Source organism: Boleophthalmus pectinirostris, unplaced genomic scaffold (assembly GCF_026225935.1).
Source record: "Boleophthalmus pectinirostris isolate CB_2022bp ecotype Guang Dong unplaced genomic scaffold, ASM2622593v1 HiC_scaffold_11, whole genome shotgun sequence".
NCBI classification, from domain to species: Eukaryota; Metazoa; Chordata; class Actinopteri; order Gobiiformes; family Gobiidae; genus Boleophthalmus; species Boleophthalmus pectinirostris.
In genome coordinates, this window is record NW_026570994.1 from 4,518,167 (window position 1) to 4,540,902 (window position 22,736).

The following is a 22,736-nucleotide window of genomic DNA, read 5'->3' on the forward strand; positions in this document are numbered from 1 at the left end:
TCCCAGAGTCGTTGTTTTTCCCAGCATGCAGCTGTGCACCACACACTCACAGACCTGAACACCATTTCCCCCACGTATCTGAACTAATTTATCTTACAGTACAGATATATTGTATGAGCACCTCTTGAGGTCAAAATAAGTCCACTGTGCACTGTCTGCATTTAATATAAACATTTTATTATTCTGTTCTGTTCTGTGTTATTATATTCTGATTTTTATACTTTTTTTTTCTGACAGCAAATCTCCTCTCTGGTCTCTAAAAGTTGTGAAAAGCTCTTATAAACTCATGGTGGTGAATAAACAGGATGCTCAGATTGCATAAGTTAAGTGAGGCATAACTTTATAACAACACAAACATTTTTTTTACTTAATTTTCAATAAAAAAATATAATTGTCTTCTTCTAAGCACAACATTCAACATTTATTTTGTAAAATGCGATATAATATTATATGAAATACTGTGTTATAGCGTTACCTGTATGTTTTAAGATGGTCCACCAGCCCCATCTACTGGCCACTGCTATGAAGTACAGATTTTTTGAAAAAGTGCAGTTATACTTTTGACTGTACTTTTTTTTTTTTTTTAAACCTTTACTTCGAGAGACGATATTTTACTTTTATGGAGTATTAACTGCTAGGACATAACATATTTAGATCACAGTGTTACTCTTTTTTTGTTTTGAAAATGGTAAATTCACAGAAAAAAACAAAAATGCATTGACATGTTTTATGAGTTTCACTTTCGTTTTTGTCTTTACTCTCAGCTTTAAGTCACTCCCCCTTCAGAGCGCTGTCACAACACAATCATCCTGCATCCCATTAATAAAACTATTGCACATCGCATCAGGTTTGTGAAGTTGTAGCGTACAGTTTTGTATCGTGTTTTTGTAGATTTATGGAGAATTGTCGTTTGGGAGCATGAATGACGTAGGCTTGTGGGCGGAGCTTTGCACAGAATCTTACAGCTAATAGTAAATAGAGGTCAAATTGTCCATGAGAGAGATTGCTAAATTATTCAAACACACATGGACGACATCTAAATGAATTATAACATGGTAGAAAGCTAAAAATAAAGTAATCTAATAGTATCGCGTATGTACAATCCATGAGTCTATATATGTACACAAAAGTCTCCTATAATAATCTGAACAATAGTCATCTGAAATGCCTACAGTGTATTGCTGAATGACACAGTTAAACCTTCCCCCGTATATCAAACTGCAGCCTAACAATAGCGGCGCTGTTTTTACGGGAGTTCTGTGAAGCAGCCCGTGGTCTTTGTGAATAGTGAAATCTAATCTGATGCGTTTGATTCCCCCTGAACAGCTGACGATGAGGAGACGCACACGTGGCTTCCAACATGGTAGAGTCACCAGAGGACCGTGATGTGGTCAGTAATGTTCCACAGTATCGCATTAAACTTCTTCTCAATCTAGCCTGTATTCAGTTACAAGTGTTTTTTATTGCCCCAAAATGCCCTGAAAAGCATGTAGACTTTCTCCATTTCTACAGAAGATTTCTCATGTTCTGTGCTCTTCTGTTTACCATAACTGACCTTTAATGTGCGCTCCTATTATAACTGTACATACCACGGAGCTTATGGGGGCATATGTCACGTCTCCACATGCATTAACATAGCCGACATAATAGTACACTACAATAACAATATGAAAAAATACTATTATTAATGTGTTTACCTCATTAGAAACTTGTTTGTTTCTTTCTCACATATTTTCTCTCCCTCTCCAGAGATGAAAGCACTTGTGATGTCATGAGGTGGTGGTCTAATCCAGAACCTGCTCCTGTTTGTTCAAATTCCACAAACCATCAGACTCCAGCTTCCTTTGATAAGAGGAACCCTGATCTGAAGCTATGTTGTAAGCCTCATTTGACCTGTTCCACTCTGCAGTACATTAGCAGAAGGTAAATAAGTGATGTTGTCTGCTGACAAATGTGTGTTTTGTGTATGTTCAGAAATCCAGACAAAATGAACTACTTTTACCCTTTTTGATACAAAAACATTATTTTAAAGCTTTTAATATCTTTTGACCATGAAAGCTGTATAAATATACAACTGTGACTAAGTTAACGATGTAGGAACACTCTATGGCAGGGGTGGGCAATTATTTTTTTCCATAGGGCCACATGAGAAACAGAAAATATTGTGGAAGGCCGGGCCAAAACTAACTCAATTCTGTGTAATATGAATTGTATTTCTTTATTAAAAAGCCGTAAATAGCATTGTTTTGATGTGCTGGTCAGACTGTAAGACTGGCTGCCTTAAAAAAATATAATTGAAAACCTCTAAACCTAAACCTAAATACCTAAATAAAAGCAAAACAGCTTTAGTCCATGCATGAGGTTAAAATGATAAAATATGTTTATTTTGTAATTCCAAATGAGTTTAAATGGGCTGGTCAGAGTCGACCAAAGGGCCGTATGTGGCCTGGGAGCAGGACAATGCCCAGGTCTGCCCTATGGGGATACAGCCTCTCATTGTTAAAAGCACCTGATATAACGGGTATTTCACTTCTATGGGGTATTAACTCCTAACTCATAACACTAGATCATTAGATCACTGTTAACTTTTATCATTTTGAAAATGCTATATTTGTCAAAAACTACATATTAGCATGTTTTACTAGTTTCATTGATGATCGGGGTCTCCCTTCCCTTTGTTCTCCCCGTTAAGTCACTCCCCCTTCAGAGCACTATCCCGACACAATCAGCGTGCATCCCGTTTATCAAACCACTGCACATCGCATCAGGTTTGTGGAGTTGTAATGTGTTGTTTTGTGTCATGTTTTTGTATATTTATGGTGAATTGTTATGTGGGGACATGGGTGACGTAGGCTTGTGAACAGAGCATTGGACAGAATCTTAGCACTAACTGTAAGGACAGCTCAAATGGGCTTAAGTTAGATCACTAAATTACTCAAACATGCATGGACGACATCTAAAACCTCTTCATGCATGTTTTTGATGAAGAAATATGAAAATAAATGTTTAAAGATTGTTCAAACATGCACAAATCACTCCAAATACAACTTCAGAGGTAAATGAGAGAGGAAACAACTATAACGTGATTAAAAGCTCTAAAAAGTTAAATTTTGTAGAATAGGTCTGCTTTATGATGTTAGGCCATGCGTTAGGCTATGCTTGGCTGTTCTGTTGTTATCTGCACTCAGAGATAGGCGTGGATGGACCAGCACAGGTCTGGATCCGGTGGTGACACACTGGTGCATTCTCAGACGATAAAGTCCCTCTCACACTCAAGTGCTCACGCCACAGGCAGCGAACGCGACGCTAGACTCACTGTGGTCATCGGTGATAGCAGCACATAGCTATGGTCCCACTGAGTCAGGCTAGTCGTGTTCATCTTTCTTGGTCTTATAAAATTGTTACAAGAACATTATCTATCCATGACAGTTTGAAGTAGTAGAGGTAGAGATCAGCATACAGCAAAAATGTAAAATTGTACTTGGAGCATATTTTTATTCCTACTTCAGTAATATTTTTATTTATCTTCCCATTGTGAGTCTCCAAGTGACAAAAGCTTTATGTCGACAATATGAAATGATTTGAACATTTGTGTTTCTTGCACCGCTCCTTCAAATATGATTTAGTTTGTCTCGTTTTTGTGTCTGTCGTTAGAAAACACCAGATTTTGAGCATTATTTTATATTTTGTTCTTCAAGATACATTAACTTTAAATTATAAATCAAATGTTATGTGCACACATTTGCTCTTTAAGTTACTCTTACTTAAGAAGTAGCTCTAGTCCCCCAAATACTTTTTTACTTTTACTTCAGTAATATCTTGTACCACTATTTTAAGTAATGTTTCTCTTATTAAAGTACAGTTTTTTGCTACACTTCCCACTTCTGGTTACAGGTAAAACTCCTGAGGTAGTGACCTGAATTGGCCAATTAGTAAAAGTAAGAGTGAAAAGTACATTTTAATATTTATTTGGTAAACTTAAAGGAAGTGTATGTAAGATTTTGATGTTAAATTCCACAGACCTAACTTTAAACCTGTTTAAATCAAATAAATCTTTTACTGATAACAATTGTAATGCTGATTCATTCTTGGTTACATAAACATGATGGCGAAATTGTTTGGTGTTTTGGTTCTCAAGTTGATTATCCAATCAGAAGGCAAAATGATGCCTCTCTCACATGCCTCTCTGTCTGACTGAATGATCACTACCCAAACCCCAACATCTGCAACCAGTCATGAGTCAGTGCTAGTGCAGCCTCTGCAGCTCAGGGAGGGAATTCTGGAGGTTCTGAGCTTTCACATGAGGCATGGTCTGTCCATAAACTGAGAATGAGACAAATGTGTGTCCTCAATTTTCATGTTTGTTCCGTCATCAAAAACATGCCTGAAGAGGTTTTAGATTCTGTCCATTGCTCCGCCTACAAGCCAAATCTACAAAAGCAGGACACAAAACAATACACTACAACTTCATAAATAGGGCTGGGTATCATTCCGAAGTTGCTGATACGATACATACACTATCGGTCAATAGTTTTAGAACACCCTAATTTCTCCAGTTAATTATTGCAGTTCAAGTCGTGCAAGTCTAATGAAGAGCTTGGAATGGTACAAAGGCAAGAACTGAACAGACAGAGGTAAAAAAAAAAAAAAAAAAAGACAAAAAAACACCAAAACTACCTCAGGAAAAAATAACAAAATGTTGAGCTTGAAAACCTGGAGTGTCCAGCAGCAGCACAGTGTGCAGACTTAAACCCCATGGAGCTGGTTTGGGATGAACTGGACAGAAGAGTGAAGCAACCTACAAGTGCCACACATTTATGGAAACTTCTGTAACAGACTTGGGAAGAACTTTCTGAAGAAGATTTGATTTCTATTGTAAAAAAAGAGCCACAAGTGTGTTCAACTGTTATATCTGCCAAAGGTGGACACACACATCAATCAAAAGTTTAGTTTTGGTCAATAGTAAACAGTAAAAAACTGGAAAAAGTGTGGTGTTCTAAAACTTTTGACCGGTAGTGCACCTTGATACTTAGGCCACGATAAGATACATATCTCAATATAGTGACGATTCTATACGATTCAGTGCAATATATTTCCATTTGATTCGATATGGTTTGATAAAAAATAAAGGCTTAATCATGGTTGTGACACTAAAAGTCTTTGTTAAACCACTTCTTGTTCAAAGTTCATATGAAACACAAACATTTTAATCATCAAAACAGTGAAAATGTCAAATGTGTCACATAAACGAGTTTCCTCCCCTTGAACAAGCAACAAAACTGTAGCTCTGTAACAAAATAATTGAGTAAAATAAACCAAAATATACTCTTGGCGATATATCGACGCAGCAGCCCATGATATCGATACTGTATCATCACATTAAACGATGCGGATATATCACAAACCTGTAAAGCGATGTGCAGTTTTTTTCATTAGTGGGATGCAGGATTGTGTTGTGATAGTGCTCTGAAGGGGGAGTGACTTAGATTATGCGTTATTTGTTAGCAATTAATACCCCGGAGAAGTGTAACATCCCCTCTTTAAGGTCCTGGTGTCATTGTAGTACCGTTTTTAGACCAGTAAGCACACAAGATACGTACGCAGTCCCTTGAAGCGAGGTTCACGGTCAAGAGTACCTAGCTGGAGAATTACCATGTTTTATTTTCGGTTTGATAGTCCAACATGAGTCACGCCATTGGGTTCCCAGCTGCCGCCTTTCTGTGCAGAGGTTTAACTGAGTCTATCTCTTAAGCTTAAGCTGTCCGCCATAGACCCTGTCCCCCTCCTTCTCTCACAAACCCTATCTTTAGCCGTCCATAGTCCTGAATGGAGAGCCTAACTTTATCAGTGCCACTGCCATGGAAGCCGGGGCTATTTTTAGAGGAGGTGAGGGGGGCTTGGGGCAGGAGCAACTGTCAAAGCATTTTATACCCCCCCAGTTCTCTCTCTGCCTACCCCTACTCCAGCCATTCCAACTCTCTCTCTCTCCACAGACAATGACAGAACCAAGACGATAGCCGTTTGTACATGTTTTCCTCTCTGCCACGCGACATCGCAATCAAGGAACCCCAGTGAAGATAGGAGTTTTTTTTCCATGGATGTATGCGCGACTTTGTTAAGAAATAAAGGGCTGGTTCAAGTTGAGGATATTACAAAACGAAAAGGAAAGGTTGAAGGTTGAGGAAGTGGATGGGAGCTTTGTGACGATCTCTAAACAGACGGATACAGGTCAAGAGTATTTTGGGAAAGACATCTGCATTCGAGTAACTGCCAGCTTCAATATTACTCAAGTCTGTCAGGTCCAGAGGGGGAGTTAGCTGCCACGCAAAACAAGGTATGTGGTATTTTTGATGGCGTGCGTAACACTTTATAATAAATGCATTTTAATTAGCCTAAAAACCACAGTATGTAACATTTTTTGCCAAAATATAGACTAAAATAAAAACGTGTTTTTAATAATGTTGATAAAAAACACATGTCTTTACTATGTGTGGGTTTGCATCTCCACAAACTTGACCCTAATTTGGCCTGAAAGAGGGCCTCTCTGGCTTGTTTCAGTGGCAATGTTGTTCCTTTGTATTATTCCACAGAATGGAATAATACAGCCAATCTACTACTAATACTAATACTACTAATAATAATAATACTAATCTATTTCCATGGAGTGGAATGTTCAGATGTATGTTTTATTATAGTTACACTTTAAATAGACTTAAAGCCACAATGTGTAACTTTATAGCCTAAAACAGACTTAGTAAAAGTCTATTTCAGTAGTAAAAGAGTTTTTACATTTTACAACTTATGACCTTGCATCCCCACAAACCTGACTCGTGTTTGGCCTCGGTGAGCCTCTTCTCCACGCTTGTCTCCATAGAAATGCTGTCATATCATGATGGAGAAAGTTTCTAAATGGAGTATGGTTCTACCATGCCTCCAGAAAGTTACATACTGTACCTTTAATAAAGCATGACTTAATTCATAATAAACAAATACTCTTTAAAGAATGATTCAGCCTTACTATATACTGCTGAACTGACTAACCCTTAGTAATAGTTATGGTCTTAATTAACTATTTGTCATTTTGAATGAAGTCTTAATGCTTTATTAAGACTAATTAACATGTAGTTATTATAAAGTAGTACTGCCTTTACTCATTGCCAAATTCTCCAAGTTTACCATTCAAAATAAGACAAAGCACTTAGTTGATAAATCAAAAATAAAACCCAACCTCTTAACACAACACTATGCAATGCTAAAAAGGTGTAAGGCTGTATTACTGCTCGAGAATTGACTTGAAAAGCTAATGTCAAAATGATGTAAGTGAAGTTATTAACATATGTAAACATGTATGCAGGAAGTATGCATTATGAAAGTGAAGGGTAAACAATTCTTTAGGTATGTTAAGACATAACTGTGGACAAACAGTTGAGTTCAAAACATGTTTTTATGCCTTTTGATTCTCAGCCTACGTAATATAATATGTTTTTAAGATATTATTTTTTTGTTGCGTAATTAAAGCCAGCATAGTGTGACCAGACGTCCCCAATTACCTGGGACAGTCCCAGTTTTGAGCCCTGTGACCTCTGTCCCAGACCAGCATATTTATCCAAAACCAGTGATTTGTCCCAGTTTTATACAAGAAATGTCCCACGTGCCCCTGTTTTGGACCAATCTGAAACTCACAAACAGTAAAGTGGGGAATATATTGTCATTTGTTTATCCAAAATAGAGAAAAACCTGCTTGAAAGTCCCTTAGATTATGACTGACCTACAGTACATTTGAGTCGAGAATGGACAATGTTGCACTATTTTCAGTTTTATTTACCAACCATTCCAACCCGGTGTGTCCCAGTTTGTTATTTTGAAAATCCGGTCACCTTAAGCTTGCATTACTTTCAAACCATATGATCCATGAGGTTAGGCAATATTTGTAGCAAGCCAAACACAACACGGTGCCTCATCATCACAAACTAAAGTACAAAACAAATTATACTACGAAATAAAAAGGATTTTCAAAGTGGTATTTACTTGACATTGACCTCCAAGATTGGTTCTCAAGTTTGAATGGTGAGTGTGGTGGCTTCAGGTGGAAGATTTTGCAGTTAGTCTGACATATGGGGCAGTCATTTTTAGGACAGTGGATTTATAAATACCTTCTTCAGTGACGTCCAGGGCCAGCTGTAAAGAGGGTGAGCCCCAAAAGCAGCTAAACATGCTCGTCTGGGCTAACCGCTACAATCAACCAGGAAGTAACCAAACAATGTATAGGAATCACTAAAGATCCAATATTATGCTAATATTTTCTAAAACTTACAGTGTTTTGTTTGATACTTTCTCAAACTAAAGTAAGATTTAGGATCTCAAACTGAGCTGTTCCACCTGCTGATGTCATGGGGTGGTTATTTTTTATACACCTCTATTGGACTAATTTACGGTTACATGCTGCTATTCCGACATTCCGCTATTTAGACATTGGCGTGTACCATATTTTTTGAATTATAAGGCGCACCGGATTATAAAGCGCAATATCAATAATGTTGAATTATCTCGTGTATTTTCAAAAAAAGGTGCACTGGATTATAAGGTGCATTAAGTGAAACAAACAGACGACAATTGAGACTGATCCCTTAGCCCAGACGTCCACGATCCATTGGCAGATCGTGACGTAATTCGCCCGCCGTTGCCTCCCTGTCTTGGTGAATGTGAATTATGAATAGGAATGTGGTTGAATCATTTAAGTTTGGTTTATTTCCTATGAGGACGACTCAAATATACATTGAATAATAATGTGTTTAATGCAGATTTGCGCACATTTGTTTACGTTTTACAGAAATTAAACTTAAAAGCACATGGCTCATTTGCATAAATTATAAGCTCTGAAAAAACAGCTCGCTCCTTGTGCACTGATGCTGTCAGCTTCTGTTGGACTAAAGGACACGACTTACTCCTTGAGGCTCCTAACTATGGTAGCCATAATTCTCCAACAATCCATCAAGTGGTGCAACTTCATAGTTTACCAAAGTCGCACTAAAACATTTTCACAGATTTTTTAGCGCCGTGTACCACAGAAAATCAGTTAAAGGTCAGTAGCTCAACCAGAATTTATTCGTAAAGGCGCACCGGATTATAAGGTGCACTGATGATTTTTGAGAAAATTAAAGGATGTTAAGTGCTCCTTATAGTCCAAAAATATGGTAATTGCCCGAGTAGCGGCATAAACATTATTTTTCAAACAGTGCGAAGTCCCACTACTTCAACTTTTTTTTTTTTTTTCATTGTCGAAGTAGTGGCACTATTTTCACTATAACATTCCGCTTTTCCGACATGAATAATATTAATGTGATACCATATTATACTCACTCATACCCAAAATGGCCTGTTATCCACAATACAGCAGCATGGACTCAGTTGTAAAAATGCAGAGTGGTCTTTAAACAGATTCACAGACACTCCCTTGTTGAACGGTGCATTTTTTCGAACAAATGTTGCGTAATTTGCGTAATTTGTTTGTCACATAGTTGTCAGATAGGCCTATTGCACTGATTCATGTTGGAATAGCGATTCTAAAAAGGGTTGTAAATCCGGCACGTTTAAATAGAGGCATGTCGTAATATCGGCACATCTAAATAGAGACATGTCATAATGAAGGGATGTCAGTGTAGGCGGTGGAACCCAATTTGGACGCAAGCATTCACTAGCACGTCTTGCTAATAGCTAGCTATTGTTGATAGATATATTTAAACTGCATTACTCTAGTCAATTTTTCCTCTTATGATAACAATGGCAATCAGGGTTAAATTCTTAATTACTTTTGTAGCCTAAATAAATTCTAAACAAATAGATGCAAAGATCCAGCTTCAGTTGTGTGTCAATGCAAGTACATCATTTTGTTGCATGAAATGACAATAATTTATCTCAAAACAGTTTTTTTTAGAATGATAAGTAATTATTGATTACCAATGTATATAAAAAGTTCAAACAAAAGAGACTTCTGGACCAAACACAACAAACAGCTGAGAAATAGAATAATCCTGTCATCCTGGAACTAATATCAAACACCAAGTGATATCAATAAATGTGATGTAACCCTAATACAAAAAAAAAAAAAAAATAAACAGTAAAATGTGTAATACTGAGGCCGAGTTGACCAAGTAGTTTATAAACAAAGAATGCAAAATAAAATATGTACAAAAAAAATAGCTAGTGTAGAGCTTATCAATATAATTTATAGGCACACCACAAGATTTGTTTATGGGCCTGTGTTCTTCTTTACAGATACAGAACAAGTTGAAGACCGACCATGGATATTTTCGGAGGTGCCCCGCGTGTACTGGGGTATCCGCGTCCCGTGCTGGCCCCTTTTGGAAGCGACGCCACACTACGCTGCCAAATCGGCGGAGACCCTCGCCCGGACGTGATTTGGGAACGCAAAAATATCCAGATCTTTTCCGAGGGCCGCTACAAGCTATCGGAGGACGGCAAAGCGTTTCTTCTAACTATAAGCTCAGTAACACCAGAAGATGCAGGCCAGTACATATGCAAGGCCAAAAACAATGTGGGCGAAACGTACGCAGCCGCTACCTTAAAAGTGGAAGAACAGCAAGTCCAACAGTCAGTCGTCAATGGAGATTCAAGACAAGTGAACGGATATAGCAAATTACAAAACGGAAATTGCGTGAATGAAAATGGAAGGTTAGTTAACGGAGAGGAAAAGATGAACAAGTTGATGGAAAAACACGATGACGATGAGTTGAGTTCTGACCGTCCACGATTCCTTATCAAACCACTGTCGCTACGAGTTGACCGGGGAGAGGATGCAGCGTTTTCGTGTAAGATCTGGGGTTCTCCATTGCCAGAAGTGGAGTGGGAGAAAGATGGTAAAAAGCTCGGAGATATCTTTGAAAACTCCCATTTTAGCGTGAGCAGTCAAGAAGGCGGATGGTTCCAACTCAAGATCTACCGAACGAGAATCCCGGACAAAGGGGTGTACACGTGCAAGGCGGTCAACTGTAACGGCGAAGCGTTGGCGGGCGCGGTTTTACTCGTAGAACCCGTGCCGGAGAGAGAAGACAGCAAGAGGTCGTCCAGCGGGCACACGAACAGCCAAAACTCACCCAGGCTACGAAGTGGGAGGCTAGGCATACTCCGGAACAAAGACGAAACGCCGGTCAATCCGTCGAAAGTGAAGAAGTTCGCGGTGGCAGAGGGGAAACACGCCAAGTTCCGTTGCCTGGTGACGGGGAAGCCCAAACCGGAAATCGTGTGGAAGAAGGATGGAGTTCCGTTGGATCCAGGGAGAAGGCATCTGATGTTTGAGGACAGGGAGGGATACTACACGCTGAAGGTTCTGTACTGTAAGAGAGAGGACACGGGGCTGTACGTGTGCGCCGCCTCCAACGCACTGGGGAATACACTGAGTGCAGTGCATCTGTCTGTCAAAGGTAAATTTCATGACTGTACTGTAGCTGAAAGTTAGTTGTTCAAGACTGTACCTAATTTTTTAACAAGGGTGTAGGTTTGGTCTCAGCTTTGGTGGAGAACATTATCAACTCATGAAACCAACTAATAGATTACTTGTACTTACTTGTAGGTTGTTTTATGGGATAACAGCGATGTAGAAGTTTGTAGCAGATTTCCCTTTGCTTGTTGGTGAGGAGATATTTGTGAGGTCATGTCCATTGAATATTGTCAGTAGAGTCGGGCTGCTAACAGCACACGAGTAGGGCTTCGTTTTGGGAGTTGCACTTGTGGTAATAGTCGCTCTTTTTCCGCGGCGACTCATTTATAAGTCAAGTTTAACTGAAGATGAAGCCAAGTAAGTTCCTTTTGAAAAGTTTTTCAAAGTTTGGTGCAGCGTCTTCACTCACGCCTGCTCAAGCCGACATCTTCCTCACTGTTCTGCCGCTTCCCCAGTTTAGCTTCCTGGCATCACTAATGACATCACTCTGTTACAGCCAATGAACTAGTGGCAGGGGTAACCCTGTCGTCATATCACTGAATACATCTCAGAACGTTTAACAAGCAAAATGTGAATTAAAACATGTTAAATTTATACTATTGAGTTTGGAAAAATATCAGACATTTTATTGATTTTGTTTATTAAAATAAAATGTCAAATATTGGTAGGGACTATTTTGTCCTCCAAAATATAGGTTGTGACATGTCCCCACCGTCCCAATGCAAACCTTCGCCCTTGTTTTTTACTGACTTCAAACTAGTTCATTTTGCAGTGGTCTAGTTATTCCTTTTTACCACATTCAGGTGCCAGGGTGGATTTTTTTTCATCAAGGTTAAACTCACAACAACTAGCATGCTACAAGCACACTTTCTGATAATCAACAAAAAATAAAATGCTTTATAATTGGATGCTGACAACACACAGTGGTCTAATTTCTACTCTAAGTGCTGCTTCTACAATGAACCTGTACTGGGATGTGGGATGTCACACCAGATTTAGCAAGAAATGTGATTGTGGATGGGGAAAAATATATATGGTGTATAGACTGTACATATACTAAATGACGAAAGTATTCCACTGAAAGTTCTTTCTTTTCTAAAGTAGTTTCAGTGAGAGCCATCCCAGAGTGATAGTGCAGAACTAGCAGAAACTAGGTTAGAGTAAAGTTACACCTAATAAAACAAAACATAATTTATACATTTTTCAGTTCACCTCAATTTAAATAATATATTTTACATTCCTTATATCATAATTATGTGACAATCTAACATAATGTAATATTGTGTAGTGACGTGTTGCAAATAATATACATATTAACTACATGCACAAAAAGTCCATGGCCGATCATGGGATTCAGTTTCTGCTAACTGAGGTGAGCACATCCACATTAGAACTTGTCCAACACTCATGCACAACCACTGCAGCCCCAAGGTCATTCTACAAATAAAATAAGTTGCTGATCACACTATCACCCCGAGACTGAATGCTGTTTGTGAAATGCATCGCATGAGTGAGAACTGAGTGCCCTGATATGAAATTCTTGCTTTTCTGTTGTTAGGCCCTTCGGTGCGGTTCAGGAAGCAGCTCAAGGACGTGGAGGTGTCTGAGAACGATGTGGCTGTGCTGGAGTGTGAGATGCCTGATGAGACCCTGCCCGCCGCCTGGTACTTGGAGGACCAGAGGCTCATGCCCAACCAGAAGTACGGCATGGAGCAGAAGGGCACCAGGAGGCGCCTCACCATCCGGGACGTGGGCATGGACGACGACGGGGTGTACCTGTGTGAGATGCCTGATGGAGCCAAGAGCATCGCCGAACTGTCAGTCAAAGGTACGCACTGCTTTTGTCTGATCAAAATAGTAAAATATGTAAAAGTGTTGCAAAGGAAAAGATAAAATAATGAGTTGTAACTTAAGAAATGATCATAATTTTAGACTATAATTTCAAGATATTATAATAATAGCAAAAGAAGCCTTTAATACCACATGGCAGATAAAGTTAAAATGTACTTGAACCTCAGCTCACAATCTCTGTACATCCAAGTAGCACTCCTGCTCCCTAAAGTTTTGCAAGGTTGAATTTTGTGTATACATTTTGGCCCAGTTCTGAAGCTACTTGGGAAGATTGGAAAAATTCACTCTGGGTGTGTTCATACTCGCACTTGTTTGCCCCTGGTTTGAGTTCAGTTTGGTCCTGAAGTAGACCTAGTTTGGTGGTCCTCTTCTTGTCTTGGTTTAGTCCTGGTCTAGTCCTAATTTCCAGGATTAGTTTTAGTTCTTGCAGTGTTTGCATAAAAGTTTTGTCCATCTGATAAAATTCAACGTCCGTTTGGTGTGGATCTTGGACGACTGAGGCATTACACAGGCAATCAGCAGAAATGCACGGAAACATTCGCACAAAACAAGCACAAAAACAAAAAGTTCAAATGTATAAACTCAAGATAAATTCTGAATACAACAAAATGATTTGCAGTGTATTTGATGTTTACCTCACTACCATTAATGTAACACTTAATAATGGTACATGAGATAAAGCATTAGTTCATCATGATTCATGAATGACTTCATCATGAGTTCATGACTGTAACCTTACGAACACCACTACTAGGGCTGGGGATCATTCAGAAGATGAAATACCTCGATACACAGGCCACAATACGATACCTATCTCGTACAGTGAGCTTACGATTCAGTACGATTCAGTGTGATAGATTTCAATTGATTCGATACTGTTCAATAAAAATAAAGGCTAAATCATGACTCTTACACTGAATCTTTTTTAAACCACTTCTTGTGCAAAGTGAATATGAAATACAAACATTTTAATCATCAAAAAAATGGAAATGTCAAATGTGTTGCATAAACGTGTTTCCTTCGTCTAAATAAGCAACAAAACTGTAGCTGTAACAAAATAATTTTGTAAAATAAACCAAATACTCTTGGCGATATCGATACAGCAGCCCCCGATATCGATACTGTATCACCACATTAAACGATACGATATATATTGATATTTCAATATTTTTTTCACCCCTAACCACTATCATTCCCACAGTCATGATGTCATGAAGAACACTATTCCCCAAACTGTAATTTGTGATTAATGAAGTGCCCCTAACTTGAATAAACTATCTGTTTTCTAGTAAATTATCTTTTTTTTTTTTTTTTTTTACAATTTTACTGTGCACTTGTTTTTAATGTCCAAAATATCCTACAATAAAATTATCAAGGAAGGTGTCCTGAAAACTTTTATATTCAAATGCTATTCAGTATTATGCTGATTTATATTTAAATCTGATTGACATCATTCAAAGTATACACAGGCGTAAGGATGAATCTGTTTTCTAGTTAAAAAAAAAATAAAAAATCCACAATTTTACATTCTTGTTTTAATGTCCAAAATTTGCTACAAAAAATCTCAGGGACGTAAATTGTCCTACAAAGCATATTTTATAATCAAATTCTATTAAATATTTCTATTACCTCTTTCTAAATCTGAAATCATTGCAAGTACTCCCTGGTAAATGCTCACAACCCCCGTCATTCTTTAGCTGTTTTTTTTCTTTGTAACCCTTTGTTCCATCCAGGCCCCATCGTGCGTAAACTGCCCCGTAAGCTGGAGGTCCTGGAGGGGGAGAATGCGGCCTTCTGTGTGGAGGTGGACCAGGACGACATGGAGGTCCACTGGTTCAAAGACGGAATCAAACAACACGAGACCCACCAGACCATCCTCAAGTCCTTCGGCAAGACACACATCCTCGTCTTCGTCAACGTGGCCTACCAGGACTCTGGGGTCGTGACCTTTGTGGCAGGGAGGTCCACCACAACATCCAGACTCAAGGTTAAAGGTACGTCTGGAAAATGACAATAAAAACAATCAATACCTTTATTACATTTCTATATACTGCAACAATTAAAGAGGGGTTGTTCTGTGGAATAGAATTTTTTTTAGCTCTCTACCAAGTTATAAAGTTTGAGTAATTTAGCAATCTCTCTCACGCCCTAGTCAAATCCTTTTTACAGTCAGCTCCTTACAGTCAACCACAATTTCTCAATAAAATCTTTGCTTTCCTGTAGCTACACGACACCTCCCGCCCATCTGCCCAATCAACATCAAAATGGACGACGACCGACCCAACAGCGCTCTGCTCAGCTGGTCCCCGTCCCCCAACAGCCAGACCACCACTCGCTCCATGTTTGTGGTGGAGAGGCAGGAGGTGGGCTCCCAGGAGTGGCAGAAGTGTTTCAGCTCGGAGACCGCCACCTCCGCCGAAGTGTCCGGGGACAGCGTGCCAGGGGAGGGGGACTACCGCTTCAGAGTGTGCTGCATCAACAAGTACGGGCGCAGCGGGCACGTGGAGTTCCCCAAAACGGTTCATCTGGGTAAGTTATGGAAACAAGCGGAATTAAAGTAGCCAGGCTGGTGCCACCTAGTGCCTCCACTCAATTCTATTTCTCTCCAGCAACTAGATCAAGAATCAGAATACACTAGACGATTTGCAAAAACCCCAGGAGTGTGAGTTCAGGCACCAGCCAATCAGTGAAGAGCCATACATTCTGTGTTGGCAACGATTCCCAAGATCGAGGATTTAAAGCCAGAAGAAAGAGAATGTTTAGTGAATTTTATCAAGGGGAAAGACATTATTGTCCTTCTTCCTACGATTTGGGAAAAGCTTAATATACCAGTTAGCCTCGTTAGCGGCGCATTACATACGTCACAACTAAATAGCAGCCATTGGTTAAATGAAAAAAAGTACTTGCCTACTGTTGAGCACTGCGAGGTCAGACAGTTTCTACGAAGTGAAACTGGCTGATGAATCAGACTAGAATTAAAGGGTCCATATTACGTAAAACTGACTCAACCTAAATTTGCAGGATTTGTGTGTTAAACACAACTAGAGCAGGTTTGTGATGAGGAAAGAACATTATAACATAGCTCAGAATAGTAATATATAATAAATCAGTAATATGGGCCCTTTAAGGTCAAGGGTACCTTTTTTTTACAATAGAGTGCATAAAACTTTTTCGACATTTCTTTGCACTTTGCAACAACATCTGAGTGCTGCACGCTGTCTGCCTCAAAGTAAAGTAAATAAAGCATTTTATCAACCCCGGAGGTGGAAGAGATAGTTAGGAGAGGTCTGTGTGTTACACTTGGAGAGAGCTGGCAGGTCGTACAGTGCACCTGCTCCTCGGCATCTGTTGCTCACACAGGGAGAGAGATCTGACAGGAAGTCCAATTATTTTCACACACAGTTTAGCTGTGCTCGGCAGACAGGTTTTATTTAGAAGACGTGTTGGAGAAAGTCACCTCTCTTTTAGTCTATAACACATTTACTTGGATACAGTGGTCCTATGACTGTATGAACTTCTGCATGTTTTTATCATGATGTTGACTGGGCCATGATCAGAAAAAGAAGGACTGTATCTCCAGTAAATATTCACAGAGAGGAGGCTCTGTAGTCAGCTGTACATAATGTAGAACTAATGTAGAACTAGGACGACAGCACACAGCCCTGAGGAGCAGATGAATTTATGAGAGGAATACAATTTTTTATTATGATTTTCTAGAACCGTTGTTATAGAGATTCATAATTTAAAATAAAATATAATTTATTTTCAATGCAAAATCCTCAGAAGAAGCAAAAATCCATGAATCATTTTTGCCACCTGCCACCATATTGGTTATAGTTGCTAGTGAAACATCCATCAGCTTCTCCAATAATTATTTTAATTTGAGCTGTCTTCTCATTAAAGTCTATGAAAAGCCATAGAAAAAAACAATATGAACCAACAGAGCGAAACAATATGGTGTTGACTGCTCCGATATCCGTGCACAATCTGCGGTGTCTGCCCTGCCCCAACATTAGCTGGCAAAAACCAATAGCAGTTACATGCACTTACACCCTCCTGGCTTTAGAAAAGTGGACTGGAGTGGATTTGATTCTTCCATTCAAAACTGTGAAATGGTTGTGTCTTCAATAACATTGATTTCATCTTTTCACTCTCTCAATTTGACTTTTCTTCTAGTTCCCGGTCCAAAGATCCACAGCCCTCTTCAGGCCTGTGAGGTGGTGGAGGGAGAGGAGGCTCGCTTCTCCATAGAGCTGTCCTCCTCCATGGTCGGGACGTGGTTCCTGAACAGTTCTCAGCTCCAAAATGGTGGACGCTACTTCATCCAGCAGTCTCAGGCTCACCACACGCTGGTCATCCAGGAGACACAGGCGATGGAGGACGGGGCAGAGATCACCTTCATAGCCAACGGAGTGAGGGACTCTGCAGTGCTCAAAGTCACATGTGAGTACAGTTGTTTGTGTTCGATCCCTTGGAAGTATTGATAGATTAAAGCTGCCAAATAGTAGCTCCAATTTTCTTATATGTTATGTATAGTATAGAGTTTCAAAAAAACTTGTTTTTGCATTTATTTATGGCTGTGTTCAGACTGCAGCCTGAAGTTACCAAAATCAGATTTTAAATGATGACACAGATCTGATTTTTTCAAATGCGACCCAGGCCACTTGGATATGTGCTCCTAAAACCCATACATATCTGATCTTTTGACATGCGACTTTAGTCTGAAAGGTCACATTCATCCCACCTACACGTCATAACAACATGGTAACAAGCACCTGCTGCGAGCCAATACAGCCCAACGCCAACGCATTTGGTCAATGAAATAGGTCAGTGAAGACGTGTTTCCTCCCGCCAGAGTGGTACATGTAGGCGCTCACAAATGTACACAGACATTCTTCTCGCCATATGAAAACTGTGTCTGAACTCCGTGTAAGTGAAGCAGCGAAGCACATCTCAATCCCATCACTCTTGGCTACGACTCTGCACCCACACGTTCGTTTCTACAGACGTTGCTGCTACTGCCCCATGAAAAGCCATGGCCAAAAACTTTATCCTTCTCAATCTCCTCCTTAAAACTTAAAAAAATAAGGTGTACATGTTCTGGCTCCAGTACGACAGACAAGTCACATTTGATTGGGAATGTGAACGACCTCACAAAAAAATCAGATTTCACAAAAAATACAAATTGAGCTTTAATCCCTTAACGTAGCCTGTGTGACCAAATGGAGGTGGGGGTTAGTATAAATAGCCTATCCAATATAAGAGCAGTTTTTTTAAGTTAAATTGACACTGAGACATTGATGAGGTTGTATTAAATATATTCCTGACAATGTATTAATAGGAAACACATTTCCATACAGCCCATTTCAGTCCATTTCCGTCAAAAGTACCACAAGTGCACACAGGCGGTAGGAGACAGACGTGGTGATTACAGGTGCAAACAAACAGGGCAGGCTCAGCAGTCCGAGTCCTGATTCGATTACACGAGTTAGCACGCCTCGGCCGCTCCAAAAACACCCACAGCAAAGGTTCCGCGATGACCGCAGCACTTCTTTGGGCTTTACGCCTAAGTACGGTGACATTTAGAGCACCTAAGTGCCATGACTGCGGTGATCCTGTTGCTAGCAGCTATGGCCCGCACCGGCTTTTACTTCCTGATGCGTGACATCGGTGGAAAGGTCAAACCAGGACAAACACAAGGAGGGACCTTTTTCAAAGGCATCTCACTACATTGTTTGTTCATACTATTTGTTATATTATGGTTTTGTTAAGTAAGCACACAACATACATTTAGTGCAATTGTAATATAATTGACATTGGAATGAAGATACTGGGTTCCCACAGTCAGGGAAATCCTGCAAAAGTCATGGAAATTGAAATTGTCATTTTCTGGGCCTGGAAAAGTTATAAAATGTTGTAAATTCAATGGAAGTTTTGGAAAAGAATTTTAGTTTCTCTTTCATGCAACTACAGCATTCTGATAAGTTCTCATTAGGCAAGACAAGGCAAGTTTAATGCACAATTTGTACACAAAGTTATTCAAAGTGCTTTACAGAATAAGAAATACATTAAAATCACAATAAAAACAAATCAAAACATAAATAAAAAATAAAATTAAAGATAAAAAAAAAAAAAAAGAGAGAGTCAGAGTCAAAGTAGAGACTGTCTCACATGTTCTGGAAGACTGTTCCAGGTTTTAGCTGTGTGAACCTGAAATGCTGACTCCTCGTGTTTAGTTCTGACTCTGGGCACCAGCAGGAGGCCGGTCCCTGAGCTCCTCAGATCAGAGTGCAGAAGGTTCATATGTCACTAACATGTCACAGATGTACTTTGGTGCTCGGCCATGGAGAGACTTGTACAAACAGAGCTGTTTTAAAGTCTATTCTCTGAGGCACAGGAGCCAGTGCAGAGACCTGAGCACAGGACTTATGTGCTCGTACTTCCTAGTTCGAGTCAGGACCCGAGCTGCAGCGTTCTGGATGTTCTGGATGTTCTGCAGCGTCTCACAGCTCGTTTGGAGAGACCAGTGAGCAGAACATTACAGTATCTAACCTACTGGAGACAAACGCATGGATAAGTCTCTCCAAGTCTGTTTTTTAGATGGTAAAAGGCTGCAGATGTTATTGAAAGTTCAAGTCTGAGTCCATTATTACCCTGAGATTTCTTGCCTGATTTGAAGGTTCTAGAGAGAGACTGGAGGTGACTGCTGACACTGTCTCTTTGTTTCTGTGGACCAAACACTATGACTTCATTAGACTATTATGATTATTTCTGAATGTCTGTGCCTTTTGTTTAAAAAAGACAACAATAAATGCACTGACAGGATTTTGAATGTTCAAAAACTGTAATCCAAACCATAAGGTGAGTGGAAAGGTTTAACATTTCATATTTAGCCCTAAAAGTCTGATCAATTCTACACGTGTAGGTGTCGTAAAGTCATGGAAAATTCACTTTAGGTCATGAAAAAGTCATGGAAAAGTTTTGAAATTTTGTCAGTGAAAAAGAGTGGGAACTGTGAAGATAAAATCAAAGTTGTATACTATTTGTGCATAAAAATATATAACCTAACATGTGGCACACCTCTCAGCAAGAAGTGTCCAGGTTTGATGCCCTGGTCGTCTGGGCTTTTCTGTGTGAAGTTTTCATGTTCTGCCTGAGTCTGAGTTTCCTCCATCCACATAAAATATGCACAATATGCCAACTCCTCCTGCTAAGGTAGTCAAGACTAGCTCAAGATCTGGAGATAGGTCCCACTGCTCCTGACAGGTCGCCTCTGCAGCACTGAAGTGTAGTTAATAATGTATACCTTTGCTTATAATACGTTTGTTTGTTTTTGTGGGAGGAATATTAATATGTACTTTTAAATTTAAGAAAAATTGTACCTCCTCTAATATGAATTTCAATAAGACTTAGACTTAGACAAACTTTACTGATCCACAAGGGAAATGATTTGGACACAGGAGCTCACACATCGCAATATAATATAATAAAAAAGAGCCAAAATATAAATGGTAAAAATGGTAATAATAAATTCTAAATAAGTAGCAATTTGACAAACTGTTAGACAGCGCTGAACTAACATCATTTCTGTCTTTTCTTTTTAGCTGCTGTGTTCAGTTTCACCCCTTTATCGCCGTCGGACAGTGTTAAAAAGGTGGACGCAGGAGATGCCATAGTGCTGTACTGTGAAGTGTCCCATCCGTTTGCTAAAGTGTCGTGGTTCAAAGACGGAGAGGAGCTGCAGGTGAACGAGGGGCTGAACATCCAGTCTGATGGGACCATGAGGAGGATCGTGGTGCACCAGGCTGATAAAGAGCACTCTGGAGTCTACACCTGCAAGACTGACCACGACACTATTGAGTTTAAGGTGGACGTCGCTGGTAAGAAGAACTTTACACTTTCTGAGGGTAGTTTGGAAATCTATGGTATAATGTTTCTGATTTGGGGTCTGTCCACAATAAAAAAAATAGAACTAGATTTAATAATGCCTTCTTTTTGAGCACAAGTTAGTGGTGTTGGTGATTGTGCAAGTGTGAACACCCCTAAAACACTTCTCTGTTTGTGTACAGGTCCTCCAGTGCTGTTCAGCCCTGTGCCTGAGGAGGACCTGCATAAGTGCAGTATGGAGCTGGACCCTGTGGTACTGGTCTGCCATGTCTCCAGAGAGGATGCCGAAGTGGTCTGGTAAATGTCTTGGCCTCTATAATATGCCCTTTTAAAACATGTTTTTGTTTACTTCATATATTTGATGTCTTCAGTTTGTATCTACAATGTAAACAGTAGTAAAAATGAAGAAAACACATTGAATGAGAATGTGTCCAAACTTGACCGGTAGTGTGTATATTAAAACTATGAAGCGCATTTGATCATAAAAATAATATAATTTAATGAAATTATTCAATATAATACTTCGATTTGTGCAGGTTAAAGGACGGCTGTGAGCTTAGTCCTGATGAGCACGTGACGCTGCAGGCTGAGGGCACCATGAGGAGGCTGATCGTGCGCTCGGCTAAGGCCTCAGACGCTGGAGTGTATGTGTGTCAGGCAGGAAGCAACAGCATGGAGTTCACTGTCAACATCAGAGGTATCCTATGACAAATAGTTCAGCAGACAGTCAAAGTGACAGTGCTTATAGCATAAAAACTTACAGTGACGAAGTTTAAAAAGCAGTCAAAAATGTTTGAGACAGTGAAGTGAAGATACAAGTCCTTTATTACATGGGACAAGCCAATGAGTTTGGCTGCAGGTTGTGTCTTCGTCAGGGCATCTAATGAAATACCATCCAGTGAGTCCTCTGAAAGGACGTAAGGTCATGTGGCAAGAAATTTATTTACAAACATTAAACTCTTGCGTCAAGAGACAAAAGAAGACATTTAAATCTGTATTATTTTATTTTTTATTTTAAACAAAAAACAAAACATATAAGGGAACAACAAATATGCAAATGGAAATTTGATTTGCCCTAAAATGTAACTACACACATACAAACACAGCATTGAGAAACTCTCTACTACACACAACAACCCCGCTCCTTGTTTGTTGTTGTTTTGTTTTTTTGTTGTATGTGTGTTAGTCTTATATTTCGTTATGTTTTATGGCTATTTTGTTATTAATGTGCTGGGTATTCATTCCCTCAAAATGACAAAAAATTATATATATACAAAAATATATATTCTGCATTTTCATATTACTGTTTTTAAAATTATATGTATTATGTTCTTTTTAAAAAATCATTACAAAATCTATAACTGAGAAAATGTAACAGGCATAACATTTTTTTTTAAACTTTTAGTCATTTGCAGTTTGAGGGATAGTGTACTGGAAATTCAGCATTTTTGACAAATATGTAAAAATATGGAAAGTTTTTAATTTTTGTTCTGATTTATTGGGAATTTTAGTAATTTAAAATATGACACATTGGTGGGAT

General features: G+C 39.3%; 1 protein-coding gene across 1 annotated transcript in view; it reads left to right on the plus strand.

Moving 5' to 3' along the window:
- Positions 1-1,348: 1,348 nt before the first annotated feature.
- The window catches only part of obsl1a (obscurin like cytoskeletal adaptor 1a), a 42,936-nt gene continuing 21,548 nt past the window's right edge, over positions 1,349-22,736 (plus strand). The window contains exons 1-10 of the mRNA XM_055166506.1: positions 1,349-1,390; positions 1,750-1,923; positions 10,276-11,441; positions 13,017-13,286; positions 15,043-15,303; positions 15,533-15,838; positions 17,486-17,752; positions 20,914-21,189; positions 21,379-21,493; positions 21,733-21,893. Coding sequence (XP_055022481.1) covers positions 10,301-11,441; positions 13,017-13,286; positions 15,043-15,303; positions 15,533-15,838; positions 17,486-17,752; positions 20,914-21,189; positions 21,379-21,493; positions 21,733-21,893 — 2,797 coding nt within the window. The 5' untranslated portion in view covers positions 1,349-1,390; positions 1,750-1,923; positions 10,276-10,300. The remainder of the gene's footprint in view (positions 1,391-1,749; positions 1,924-10,275; positions 11,442-13,016; positions 13,287-15,042; positions 15,304-15,532; positions 15,839-17,485; positions 17,753-20,913; positions 21,190-21,378; positions 21,494-21,732; positions 21,894-22,736) is intronic.